We start from the raw sequence: 13,909 nt of genomic DNA, 5'->3' as shown, positions 1-13,909 counted from the left end.
ACAGATTGTGTGAGGTTGGAGAGTCTTTTGTCTTCCACAGCACAGCAGCTCCTGCTGAGAGAGTGTCCACTGATTATTACAGCTCATTTAAAACACACACACCGACCCGAGGCTGGCTAAGTGGAAACAGACAAAGGCTATTGATTGGATTGGAAGAACAGAACCTCTTGAGAGATTCAACATCTTTACAGGGAACACGCCTCACTTCATTTGTGAAAGCTGTGCATTGATTGCTGGAAATTAGGCTCTGCTGCTATTCTCTTTAACTCTATAAAACATTGTAAGACTGGTGTTTCAGCATGTTGTACTGAAAGCAAAAGGACATTGAATCATGAAACGTGATGCAAAAAGTCCTGGCCTGAAATGGAGCTGAACATTTGTATACTTGTTTGTCATACATGCTCAGCAGTAGTTGGCATTGCACAAAACTGAAATCTTAGAAAAAAAACTCCCATTTATTGCAAAAAAAACTTTTTACGCTTGCATGAGGTGGTATTTCAGGTTATTCAAAAAAGCCATATTTTGCAAAACTGCAATGGAAACTGGTTTTTTTGTTTGTTTTTTTTTTTTTTGCATTCATAGGTCACATGATGTTTTGGCTATGTGCTTGTCAGTAAGAACTGGCTTCCTCGGGCATGATGCAGCAGGTGCTACAAGAGATGTTACTGCATCACATAACTCTCCAAAAGTCTCCCAGAAATCACTCATATGTGACCGCTCCCACACATAAGGGGCTTTCCTTTCTGTTATCGATCACATAACACGCCTACGTCACCATTGATCATAAATAATGACGGCTAGTGTGGTGGCTGCAATAGAAATAAACCTGCTAATGTTTTGAACATCCATCGCCATGCTTCTTGGAATGTTATCTCCAGAGGAGAAGTCGCATTACATCACTTAATTGAAATGCAGTCATTTCGCAATTGTGTTTTAATGACATTTTTAAAATCACTCAAGTTTTGTGCAAATCTGTAACAGAAACCTGCCTACTGCAAGGTGGAGGGGATGGTGGATGGTGTGACATTAAGGAAAGACACCTGCCAAGCTGTAGAGCACCGTTCCTTTCCTAATCCTAACCAAGTGATTTTTGTACCCAAACCTACCTTGTACCTTCTGCAGATGCTTAACCTGAGAAACTTCTGGATATGTGTACAATTAAACTGACAGTTTTCCCTCAGAAAATGATGGGCTGCAACACTGTTACAACACTGTCAGTTTTGCATACCTGCAGAATGTTCCTGCGATGTTGACACTTCATGACTATCACATTGTAATATTTTTGTGAGGATGTTTCCAATTTAACCCTTTAAAATATGGATTAAGATTACTTTTCTTGTGCTGTTTAGAAGCCTTTCACAAGTATTCAGATTTTTTTAAAAACCATGGAGCAACTTGGAAAATAAGTAGATTCTGACATTTAAAAAAGCCAGAAAAATTGTATTGAAAATTATTACAATAATATATTTAACATTATTTTACAGAATTAGAATTTTAAAAAAAATCTTTTTAGAGAACTTTTTCAAGATTTGCTTTTTTAAATTTTTGCTTGTGCCTTTTCTCTTTTATTACTATGTTTGCATCTTCTACTTCCTCATTTATATATTTATTTTTAAGCTCATTATTTTTTAGAAAGAAAGAAAGAACAGCACCTGCTTTTTCTGCTCAAAGTGAACTTCTGTTGCAAAAAACACAACACATGGGTGCAGCTTTCCTGTCGTTTGTGTTGTAGCTTCAGTTTTTCACAGGTCTGCTGTGTTTTTTCACCTATGGGACAGCTTTGGTAGAAAAGCACAAAGTTTAAATAAAGAAACATAGATTTAGTTTAGCAGAGAACAATAATGACTAACTTGTGTCTTTGTAAACTTCCTTTATTCTTCAAACTTGGAGTGCAGATCTAAATATGATGCTTGCCTCAGGAGGCTGATGAACCCCCTTGAGTCCTCGCTTAATTGCTTTGCAAAATCTTGTCATGTGAGTGAATCACACCGTCGCTGCAGTTGCCTGGCAGCGGAGGAAGGCACCCAGAAGTCTCGTGGGATGACTGCTGCAGGGGGTGCAAATGCGGAACTCAAGTCATCTTCCTGTGAATCGCATTTTCACTCAAAAGTTTGAATGCAGAGAAATTTAGTTCGTCTGTGCACTTGAATCTTTCCGTCTTATTTTCTTCACCTTGGTTTTAAAATAAAACCCGTGAGTCTTCCTCTCTGTGACTAACCCCTGAGTGTCTGTAACGCTGTTTGTTTCGCCGCCTGTGATGGCCTTTGATGAACTCGGCAGAGGAGTCAGAAAAAGCTCCTTTGAAACCTCTGGGGTCAAGTCATTATAATCATGTCTACTCAAGCTGACAAAGGCAGATGAGGGAAACCTTTGAAATATCCTTTGTTCTCCACTGTCAGAGCAGACAAGAGTGCATCCAGAGGGCCGCGCGGCGCAGCTCTGCTCACAGGCCGGGAGAAGCATCGCAGCCAATTTGAGGCCAAGTCAATCAGCACAGCAGCAGAGGGAGTGCTGGATGCTGGTTGTTGATAATCTCCCCAGAGAGCATGCTCTATCATGCCTTTGCTTCATTAACTCCCCAACCAATTGTAGTCCAGCCTCAAAGTCCAGCTCCTTTGTGCTGGTGTGTGTGTTCTCATTAAAGCCAAAGGATCCTTGACAACTGAGCCCATTAAAGACCCCCAACAACCTGCCTCATCTAGAGCAAGGGAAGCTGTTTCACCCTTTTGTCAGACGACACAATGAGAACCACAATGTCAAGTCATGTTATATAATCCAGGAGAGGCCCTCTTAAAGAAAAACAAAATGAACGCGTGAACATAGTGGTTTCCAACTGGTCCTGTCACAGGGTGTGTAAATAATAATGCCAGCGGTTCTGTCCTAGAACCTTTGCATCTGTGACTGTCCAGCTGGGTTTGGGTTGGACGTGGAAGAGAAAGGGCTGTTTTATTATTCTTTTCAGCAGTTACCTCTGTTGTCCGATCAGTCAAAATGTCAATCAGTTTATCAGTCCACTCCTTCTACCATTTTCTTCTAACATTTCATCTCATGGTTGAGTGCGCAATCTGTGACACCGAGATGCAGGAAAACTGACAGCACTAATTTGAAAGCTAATTCTCAAAGGAAAGTCCTTGGTCACTTGTGTGCAGCGTGGAAATGCCAGCTGACAATGTGACCTCCCCCCTCATCTTCTTTAGACTGCCACCACAGAATAAACTACTGCATATGAATTACACATAGTAACACTGTGACATCATGGGGTGAAAACTCTACATACTCATCACTCTCAGTGTGTACTGTAAAAAAGAGCAACATTCAAACAAAATGACCATTCATTCTGCACTCTGGAGACCATTCAGTCACGGGAAAAACATTAAGTGTACACCAGAGTTCAGAAAACACAGCTGAACTGTCTAACTGAACTTTAGTGGGAAAAGGTCTCCATTCATGAATCTTCTCTCAGGCCTCAACCATCACTGTGGCCTGTTTGTCTGGACTGCTATAAACCCACAGCAGCCTGCAGGCATACTCACATGGCCATGTTTTTGGTTTTGCTTGCTCACATGGGGAGTCAGAATGATATTCTTTGGCAATGAATGTGCTTAATCTTGGTAAATAGAGTGAAAGGGTTCTAAAAAAAAGGAGGGGGGGAGGTAGATCAAAGACGAAGACTTTCAGCCAAATTAAATGAAATTTCAAGTGTTTGGCATATTGATTCATTTTATTGTTAAGTCATCTATTTCTGTCCAAGATTCTTGCTTACTGTGCAGAAGTTCAGGTGTGGATTCACAGGAGGAACAGTGGTGCTTTGCCTCAGTAGCACTGCCATCTGCAGGTTTTATCATATTACTGCTGTTGTATTCCGGATACTGTAAAACTGCATGTGCTTGAAGCTGATGATACATAACTGGAGATGTGAGGACAAATATTGCACAAAAAAACAACAACAAATGGGGTAGCCTATAAATCAACAGAATAAATAGGTGGGTGTGACACCATGAGACCATTTTATGGTCTCTAATGCTCGACCCTCACAGTTGTTTATATGAATCAGTTATCTCATGCTGTGCTATATTTGTCCTTAATGAAGTGCTGCAGCTCTTTGTCCTGACTGTGGCCAGATGGTCAAAGCACATGGTTTATAATTATACTGGTGTAATGATAAATAATAACCACTAGAGGGTACTAGCCTGTAATTAATCTACCGGAAACCGCAGCAGCAGGAAGCTGGGAGAGAAAAAACTGAGTTAAATGTAACCTAACCTGTGTGTGTGTGTGTGTGTGTGTGTGTGTGTGTGTGTGTGTGTGTGTGTGTGTTACAAACATAAAATATGTTTTTATTCTTATATTTTTGTCAGTTTCTCTTCTATTTTGTATGTTATATATGATATATTTTATGTTATTTATATTGTCATTTTAACACTACAGCTTTAATCAATGCACCCAAACATAGGAGCCACATGAGCTACATAGCTGATCTTTCCTCTGCCCCTCCTGAGCTTGTAGACCAGACCCTTTTTATTTAATTTAATTTTTTTTTTTTAAATAACCACATGTGGTTTTAATAAGGAATTATTTTTCACACACCTAGTCCTTATGCGCCTGTGCCCCTACCAGATCTAGCCACCTCGCCACACAGTAGATGGCGGTAATGCACCTTAATGCGGTTGCCACCCGCCATAAAACCCATCAGAAGAAGAGGAAGCCTCTGAGTTTGATTTTTGCACATCCCAAATATGCCTCCAGAGTTGTCTGTTTCACTGAAAACTTCGGATATGAATAATGACCGACAGACATGGATTTGAGCAACGGCTTCGATAATGTTCCCGTTTTATTTGATCAGAGTTCAGCTGGAACGACGTCGCCTGACTTTGAGGTAACGTAGCATAGCATGTCTTTCTCTGTCGTTTTTGGGAGTTGACATGAAAGAGACCCTCAACTCCATATATCTTGGTAGCGTCTTCGTTATTCTGCCAGAGTAGTGTGAGGAGGGTAGAAACGTCGTCTTCAGTTCAATTTACTGCTATTTTAGCTATATTATCTAATCAGTGGAACTAATGAGTTCGGTAAAGTTGGAAATATATTCACAGATTCGGACTTCCGGCATCAATAACTCATTAGTGATACGTTGTCAAAACATAAACGAGGCCTCTTTCCCATCGTTGTAAGGTAGACAATGTGCTACAAGCCCAGTTTTATCAAAAGTAGCTGTCTTTCAAGCTGCAGAAATAACATTGGTGTCCATGAGCAGCCGGCTGTGAGACGAGTGGATAGGGACCGTCTGCAAATTGCAAAACCGCTACAACAGCGAAGAGAAACACTACACAGATATTCAATAACTTCAGTCTTATACACTGTAGTGTCACCAAAATCACTGCAGCCTTCAACTGGCTCCTGTTGATCATACTACAACACTTGTTTTATAATATATATATTATAAATTAAATAAATAAAATATAATAATATAAATAAGTATAATAAATAAATTTTATACATATATATATATATATATATATATATATATATATAGATATATATATATATAGATAGATATAATTTTAAGAAACTTTATAATAAAATGCAATAACTTCACCTTTATGCACTGCAGAAGAATTAAACTCTGTCCAACCATCATCTGGTTCCTGCTGATCATACTACAACACTTGGTTTGATTTTTTTTTTCTTTTCATAATTTTATGGATTTTTTATTAGAAATAAAATGTAATAACTTCTCTTTTATGCACTGTAGTGTCACCAAAATCATTGCAGCCATTAACTGGATGCTGTTGATCATACTACAATATTTGGTTTGATATTAAAAACATTTTTTCATAATTTTAAGAATTTTTATTAATAATAAAATTTAATAACTCCACTTTTATGCACTGTAGTGTCACCAAATTTACTGCAGCCATCAACTGGATGCTGCTGATCATACTACAACTCTTGGTTTGATTTTTTTTTTTTAAATCATAATTTTAAGAATTTTTATTAATAATAAAATTTAATAACTTCTCTTTTATGCACTGTAGTGTCACCAAATTTACTGCAGCCATCAACTGGATGCTGCTGATCATACTACAACACTTGGTTTGATTTTTTTTTTAAAAACTCATAATTTTATGGAATTTTTATTAGAAATAAAATTTAATAACTCCACTTTTATGTACTGTAGTGTCACCAAAATCACTACAGCCATCAACTGGCTGCTGCTGATCATCATCATCATACTAACTCTTGGTTTGATATAAAATATTTTTTCGTAAGCGAAAAAGGTGATGTCATTGCTGCCTGAAGGACACTGTTTAAACCAATCACACAAGGATACAAAAGTGTGATGAAGCCACTAGCCAATCAGGAAAAACTTTCAATTAAGCTCTACCTCAGATCTTTTCAGTCTGCATAACCTGCAGATCACCATGAAGGAGAAGATGGCATTGGATTTCTTGGAATTTTTCCCCTTCAGTTCAGTTTCATCTTTATGTGTAAGTAATTTTATGTTTTTTATTGGAGTTGTGCTGTGCTTGTCTACCTTTTGGAATCTGAAATCTTGACAATATTTACGTAAGTGAAATGTTACTGAATCTCCAAATGATTTTTAATGTAAATGTATTCCAGAAATAAATCTAACTTTAACCTCATGTTGAAATATTATGTAAATTGCCAAATAAGAATATTAAATTTTGTAAATCTAAAATGTAATATTACGTTTAGTTCGTAGCTATGTATTGATACTTTAACCTTATCTTGCATTTCTTGATATGACATTCCCATGTGTTTTACTGCATCTTTCCATATTGGACCCCTCACTTTATCTTGATAAAAACTTCTAGCTTTGCTTGTCTCATTTTCACAGGGTTAGGTGCAATGTTAAGACAATGGGACGAGTTAAAAAAAGGAAGCAAAGCTCATAGAAAAGACCTATGGGCAATGACAGGAGGAATGGAAGCACTGGCCAGAACAATGAAGAGTGCTAACATTGCAAACAGGGATACCAGTTATGCCTCAAAAATATGGTCTGAACTGTCTACAGCACTATTTGGTCAGGATAATCCAAAAAACTGTCACTGGCTCTGGGTCATATGGACCAAAAATCGTAATGGAGTGAGGGATTTAGTCAACAAACAACAGGAATTGAATGAAGCTCAAGTAAAGGAACAAAAAAAAACAGTTTGTGAGACTAAGGAGCCATTAATGAGTCATAGTGAGGCAGGTAAGGACAGTGGGACAGAGAAAAAAAAAAAAATCAAACCAAGAGTTGTAGTATGATCAGCAGCAGCCAGTTGATGGCTGCAGTAAATTTGGTGACACTACAGTGCATAAAAGAGAAGTTATTAAATTTTATTATTAATAAAAATTCGTAAAATTATGATTTAAAAAAAAAATATCAAACCAAGAGTTGTAGTATGATCAGCAGCAGCCAGTTGATGGCTGTAGTGATTTTGGTGACACTACAGTACATAAAAGTGGAGTTATTAAATTTTATTTCTAATAAAAATTCCATAAAATTATGATTTTTAAAAAAATATATCAAACCAAGAGTTGTAGTATGATCAGCAGCAGCCAGTTGATGGCTGTAGTGATTTTGGTGACACTACAGTACATAAAAGTGGAGTTATTAAATTTTATTATTAATAAAAATTCCATAAAATTATGATTTTTTTAAAAAATATCAAACCAAGTGTTGTAGTATGATCAGCAGCATCCAGTTGATGGCTGCAGTAAATTTGGTGACACTACAGTGCATAAAAGAGAAGTTATAAAATTTTATTATTAATAAAAATTCTTAAAATTATGATTTAAAAAAAAAAAAATCAAACCAAGAGTTGTAGTATGATCAGCAGCATCCAGTTGATGGCTGCAGTAAATTTGGTGACACTACAGTACATAAAAGTGGAGTTATTAAATTTTATTATTAATAAAAATTCTTAAAATTATGATTTAAAAAAAAAATATCAAACCAAGAGTTGTAGTATGATCAGCAGCAGCCAGTTGATGGCTGCAGTAAATTTGGTGACACTACAGTGCATAAAAGAGAAGTTATTAAATTTTATTATTAATAAAAATTCGTAAAATTATGATTTAAAAAAAAAATATCAAACCAAGAGTTGTAGTATGATCAGCAGCAGCCAGTTGATGGCTGTAGTGATTTTGGTGACACTACAGTACATAAAAGTGGAGTTATTAAATTTTATTTCTAATAAAAATTCCATAAAATTATGATTTAAAAAAAAATATCAAACCAAGAGTTGTAGTATGATCAGCAGCATCCAGTTGATGGCTGCAATGATTTTGGTGACACTACAGTGCATAAAAGTGGAGTTATTAAATTTTATTATTAATAAAAATTCCATAAAATTATGATTTTTTAAAAAAATATCAAACCAAGTGTTGTAGTATGATCAGCAGCATCCAGTTGATGGCTGCAGTAAATTTGGTGACACTACAGTGCATAAAAGAGAAGTTATAAAATTTTATTATTAATAAAAATTCTTAAAATTATGATTTAAAAAAAAAAAAATCAAACCAAGAGTTGTAGTATGATCAGCAGCATCCAGTTGATGGCTGCAGTAAATTTGGTGACACTACAGTACATAAAAGTGGAGTTATTAAATTTTATTATTAATAAAAATTCTTAAAATTATGAAAAAATGTTTTTAATATCAAACCAAATATTGTAGTATGATCAACAGCATCCAGTTAATGGCTGCAATGATTTTGGTGACACTACAGTGCATAAAAGAGAAGTTATTACATTTTATTTCTAATAAAAAATCCATAAAATTATGAAAAGAAAAAAAAAATCAAACCAAGTGTTGTAGTATGATCAGCAGGAACCAGATGATGGTTGGACAGAGTTTAATTCTTCTGCAGTGCATAAAGGTGAAGTTATTGCATTTTATTATAAAGTTTCTTAAAATTATATATATATATAATTTATTTATTATATTTATTTATATTATTATATTTTATTTATTTAATTTATAATATATATATATATATATATATATATATATATATATATATATATATATATATATATATATATATATATATATATATATAATAAAACAAGTGTTGTAGTATGATCAACAGGAGCCAGTTGAAGGCTGCAGTGATTTTGGTGACACTACAGTGTATAAGACTGAAGTTATTGAATATCTGTGTAGTGTTTCTCTTCGCTGCTGTAGCGGTTTTGCAATTTGCAGACGGTCCCTATCCACTCGTCTCACAGCCGGCTGCTCATTGACACCAATGTTATTTCTGCAGCTTGAAAGACAGCTACTTTTGATAAAACTGGGCTTGTAGCACATTGTCTACCTTACAACGATGGGAAAGAGGCCTCGTTTATGTTTTGACAACGTATCACTAATGAGTTACTGATGCCGGAAGTCCGAATCTGTGAATATCTTTCCAACTTTACCGAACTGAACTAATGAGGAAAATTCAGGTAATGCTGGACTGTTTTTTGTTATATACCTCAGAGGACTTACAGAAAAAGAAAAAAAAATAACTCAGTGAGGTGATTTTTCAAAAAAATAGTTTTAAGCCGTGTTTTTTTGTAATAGACTAAACCGTGAATGTACTTTAGTGAAGAAGCTACACGCTTTCAAACATACCATGACCACCTGTCTCACTCGAGCTGCATGTTCAGGGAAAGCGGGACATGTTCAGGCAAAGTGAGACATCTTGTTTGGAAAAAGTGTGTGGGACAGTCATTTTTATTTTAAAAAGACAGGCTTCAGGGTGCTTTGTAGATGCAAAATCTTTTTTAAAGCAATAAACAACCATGTACTTCCATGTAGATGTAGGAGCTGTTCATTTAAAAATGTACTACAGGCCATTTCACACAATGTTATACAGCTCACACAGTGATACAGTAATGGCATGCAGCTAACTGATGATAATAACTGTGATCATTTAATTTCACTTCTCTTAACATATGGTAGTCATGGTACCAAATTAAAACATTTCAGCTAGATAAAGTAAAATAAAACTAACTTCAGTCATGTAGCCTATTGAAAGTAGCTTTTTTTCCACGTTTCCATTTTTAGGTCTGTTTCTATTTCATTTCAATGATGTCAGTATTTCAAACATGGGATTAGAGGTCAATAAGTTCACTAAGAAGTTCACCCATTAAAAGCTATAGTAGGGGAAACACTGATTTTAAAAGTTGCTTGTCAACCTACCCAAATGTAAGTCTTAAGGTAGAACCCACAGGATATGCGACATGCTCAAACAAGAAAAAAAACAAAAAACTAACAAAAAATCGTTATTATAATGCATTCTATTAATATATTTTATTTGCCCAGAAAACCTGGCAGGGGAAGAAAAAAAATAAAACCTGCAGATGATCAGCTCTATCACATGAACTACATTGTTTGACCAGCAGATGACAGCAAATCATCACAGGCTACAGGACAGGGACTCTAAAATAAGTGTCTCTGTAGGACCAGAGGAGCTGTCCTAGTTAACACAACCTGCTCACAATGCTCCAGAGGACTTCTCTGAATACATTAAAATGTAACCAGTTTTTAAAAAACATCCCATGGACATTGATGATTGTGGTAAAATAATAGTTGTATGTGGAAGTGAGTACATTTGAGTAGGTGAATGGTTTTGAAGTTAGCTGCAAAGCATATAAACCTGTGCTTTAAAACGGTGGTTGCCGGCTAGTGGGTCCTGGTCCAAAAGTGGGTCTCGCTTCCAATTCTGAATGGACCCAAATGACTCGTGAATGTTTTAAGTTTGTAAAAACAAAAACAAAAAAAAACACCCTTTATTTTGAAGTAAAGTGAATTTCTGGCATACATCTTTTATTCTGAGGTGCCATTTCTGTTTACTCTTGCAATACCTTTATTCCTTTATGTTCTATGCCAACTTGTCGTTTATAAATATGTGTGTGTGTGTGTGTGTGTGTGTGTGTGTGTGTGTGTGTGTGTTTATTTAAATACTGAGGAAATTTTGACCTTATTTCTTTCAAGAATATACAGAGAAGGTGATGAGTAACTTTTCAAGAGGTGACCCAAAATATTGGCAAGAAATTATTTTAAATAACCAGAAAATTACAAAGAAAAAATGACCTGAAGGGAAGTACTAAAAAATATATTGTTTATCTATGATATAATTTTAATTACAAAATTATGATAATTATATCTTTATTTACTGGAATTTTTTTCCTTGTTAGTTTTCTAATAATATTCTATATCTCTCTCCCTCAGTCCTTATTTTTTCAGGTGATGTTTTTGTCACCTTTTCCTATCTTTTAGTAATTTGCTGGACATTTCTTGCCTTTTTCCATGTTTCTGGAAAAAAAAAGCACACCAATTTCCTCAGGTTTCAAAAGTTTAAATGCCTATGAAAGGCGCCCAAACGCAACGCAAGCAAAAACTAATGTCGATCCAGGTTCTAGAGGGTTAAACTTTAAACATTTGTTGTCATTTTGTCAGTATTCTACAGATAATGTTCAGGGACCAGGATGCAGCATTGACCCCAGTGAGGTGACCCTTCCTGGATGCTCCTGCCTCTCCCGCTCCTGCCTCCCGGAGAGCTGCTCCTGCCTGCAGGCACATGGGCAGGTGTACGACAGCACCGGCAGACTGCTGCACGTCAGCGGGACAGGCTCTGGCTACTGCTCGCCCATGTTTGAGTGCAACGCCCTTTGCACCTGCAGTGATGCCTGCTGTAACCGGGTGGTGCAGAGAGGGCTGACACTCAGGCTGGAGGTGTTCCGCACTCAGAACAGGGGCTGGGGAGTACGGACACTCGAAGCAATCCCATGTGGGACATTTGTGTGCGAGTATGCAGGAGAGGTGATCAGCCTTGAGGAGGCCAGTCGCAGACAGCTCGCCCAAAAATCTGAGGACAATAACTACATCATTGCAGTAAGGGAGCACGCAGGTACGGGCGCCACCACTGAGACGTTTGTGGACCCCGCCGCCGTGGGAAACGTAGGCCGCTTTCTTAACCACTCCTGTGAGCCCAGCCTTATCATGCAGCCGGTCCGAGTGCACTCGGTGGTTCCCAGGCTGGCTCTGTTTGCAGGGCGGGACATCGATGTACATGAGGAGCTGACGTTTGACTACTCAGGAGGATACAGCAACCAGCCTCCTGCAGAGCTGCTGTCCTCTCAGAGTGACGCCAAGCTGCAGGCCAGCAGGACAGACGCGCTCCAGAGGAAAGAGTGCCACTGTGGGGCCAAAAACTGTGCTCAGTTCCTTCCACTGGATTTATCTATTATCAGCTGAGGTTATTAGAAACGTGGATCGACATCAGTTTTCTTGTGCTGCGTTCAAATGCCTTGCGCAAACTATTTAACCCTTTGAAACCTGAGCAAGTTGGTTTGATTTCTTTTGAAAACATGGGGGAAAAAAAGGCCAACTTGGCAAGAAATGTGCCACAAATTGGGAGAAATTGGTAACATCTTGCAAAGAAATTGACCTAAAGATTTTTTTTTTTTTTAAAGAGGGGAAGATAATAAGAAAAATATCCAAAAATGTGGGAAAAATGTCCTGAAAACTATATTTATAATTTTTAAAAATATTTTTTTACATACATCATGAGAAATAAAGATTATTTCAAACAAATTTTCTCAGTCAAAAAGCGAATAAGCAGAATCCCAAAGCTTACTTTTGCCTATCCTATATCAACGAAAGGGTAACCCAGAAATAACAGGAAAAACCAAAGAAAAATAAATACATTAATTAAAAAAAACATAAACTCTAAATTATAATCCTCAAATCTTATACACTATAATCAGTCCTCAATCATTTTTCACTATAATCGTTTTACATTATAGTTTGTAAACATTTTAAGGCTTTTTTAACAACTCAAAAGAGAGCATCACAATTTCAACTCAGCACTGAGTCCATTACAGAATTTGACTCCCAAAACTGAAATACATACACACACTCACAGTCACACCTAAGGGCAATTTAGAGTCACCAATCAACCTGAGCTGCATGTCTTTGGACTGTGGGAGGAAGCCGGAGACCCACGCAGACACGGGGAGAACATGCAAACTCCGCACAGAAGGGCCTCCCCGCCCAAGGTCCAAACCTTGCCCGAACCTGGATTCGAGCCGGGGACCCTCTTGCTGTGAGGCGTCATTTGTGCTTCTTTTTAGGTCATTTTTTTTTATTTTTTACATTATTTTTTTCAAATATTTAGGCCATGTCTTCTTAACTTACTCATTGCCTTCTACCTATGTGTCAGACTAATTTGTGTCAAAGGGTTAAAATAAAAAGTCATTCTACAATTTTATGGTTGCATTTCCTTTTAAGACTGTGTATTTAGTCTTGTCCTGGTCTATTTTCAGTTTCCCTTACATCTCGGCTAATTCAACCACTCATTAGAACAAGACAGTGCAACTCGTGGATGGCTCCATAAACACAATGGGCTGGATGACTCATGTCTGTGCCCGTCTTTGTTTCCTGTTTGGTCCCTGCCGTGTCTCCTGATCTGCCAGCGTCTCCCACTCCATGTAAGATGATGCAATGAAAATAAAAATCTCAAGGCAAGAAAAACAAGTTTTTATTTTTCTGAAAGAGGAGGACTTGTTGACACTCCTGTCTGCTCTCTCACTTGTACAATTGGTTTTCATCTATCGGGACGCTTGTTCTGTGTAGGACATTTCCCACCAGATTTATAATCTTGCAGCTCTCATCTCGTCCTGGCACATTGAGGTTCCATTTCTCATACAGCACATAAATCTGGAAGGAATAGAAGCACTATTTGCACTGACAGAAACAGGAGGGATGATGTTTAACCCTTTGGAACCTGGAGCGGCATTACTTTCCTTGTGCTGCTTTCACATGCCTTTCACAAGTATTTAAACCTCAGCAAACTGGTGCATTTTCTTTCAAAAACTTTGAAAAAGGCAATAAGCAACATGGTAATCCATTTTTTT

At 37.0% G+C, this 13,909-nt stretch overlaps 1 protein-coding gene across 1 annotated transcript; it reads left to right on the top strand.

Moving 5' to 3' along the window:
• Positions 1–4,687: 4,687 nt before the first annotated feature.
• On the top strand, positions 4,688–13,258 carry setmar (SET domain and mariner transposase fusion gene). Its single transcript, XM_042496602.2, has 2 exons — positions 4,688–4,876; positions 11,451–13,258. The coding sequence occupies exons 1-2, from the start codon at positions 4,796–4,798 to the stop codon at positions 12,246–12,248; spliced, it is 879 nt and encodes a 292-aa protein (XP_042352536.1). The 5' UTR covers positions 4,688–4,795; the 3' UTR covers positions 12,249–13,258.
• The last annotated feature ends 651 nt before the right edge of the window (positions 13,259–13,909 follow it).

This window comes from Plectropomus leopardus, chromosome 2, assembly GCF_026936395.1.
Source record: "Plectropomus leopardus strain MGB_pleo_1.0 chromosome 2, ASM2693639v1, whole genome shotgun sequence".
Taxonomy (NCBI): Eukaryota; Metazoa; Chordata; class Actinopteri; order Perciformes; family Serranidae; genus Plectropomus; species Plectropomus leopardus.
Note: the sequence above shows the minus strand (reverse complement) of the source record. Positions and strands in the feature narration are given on the sequence as shown.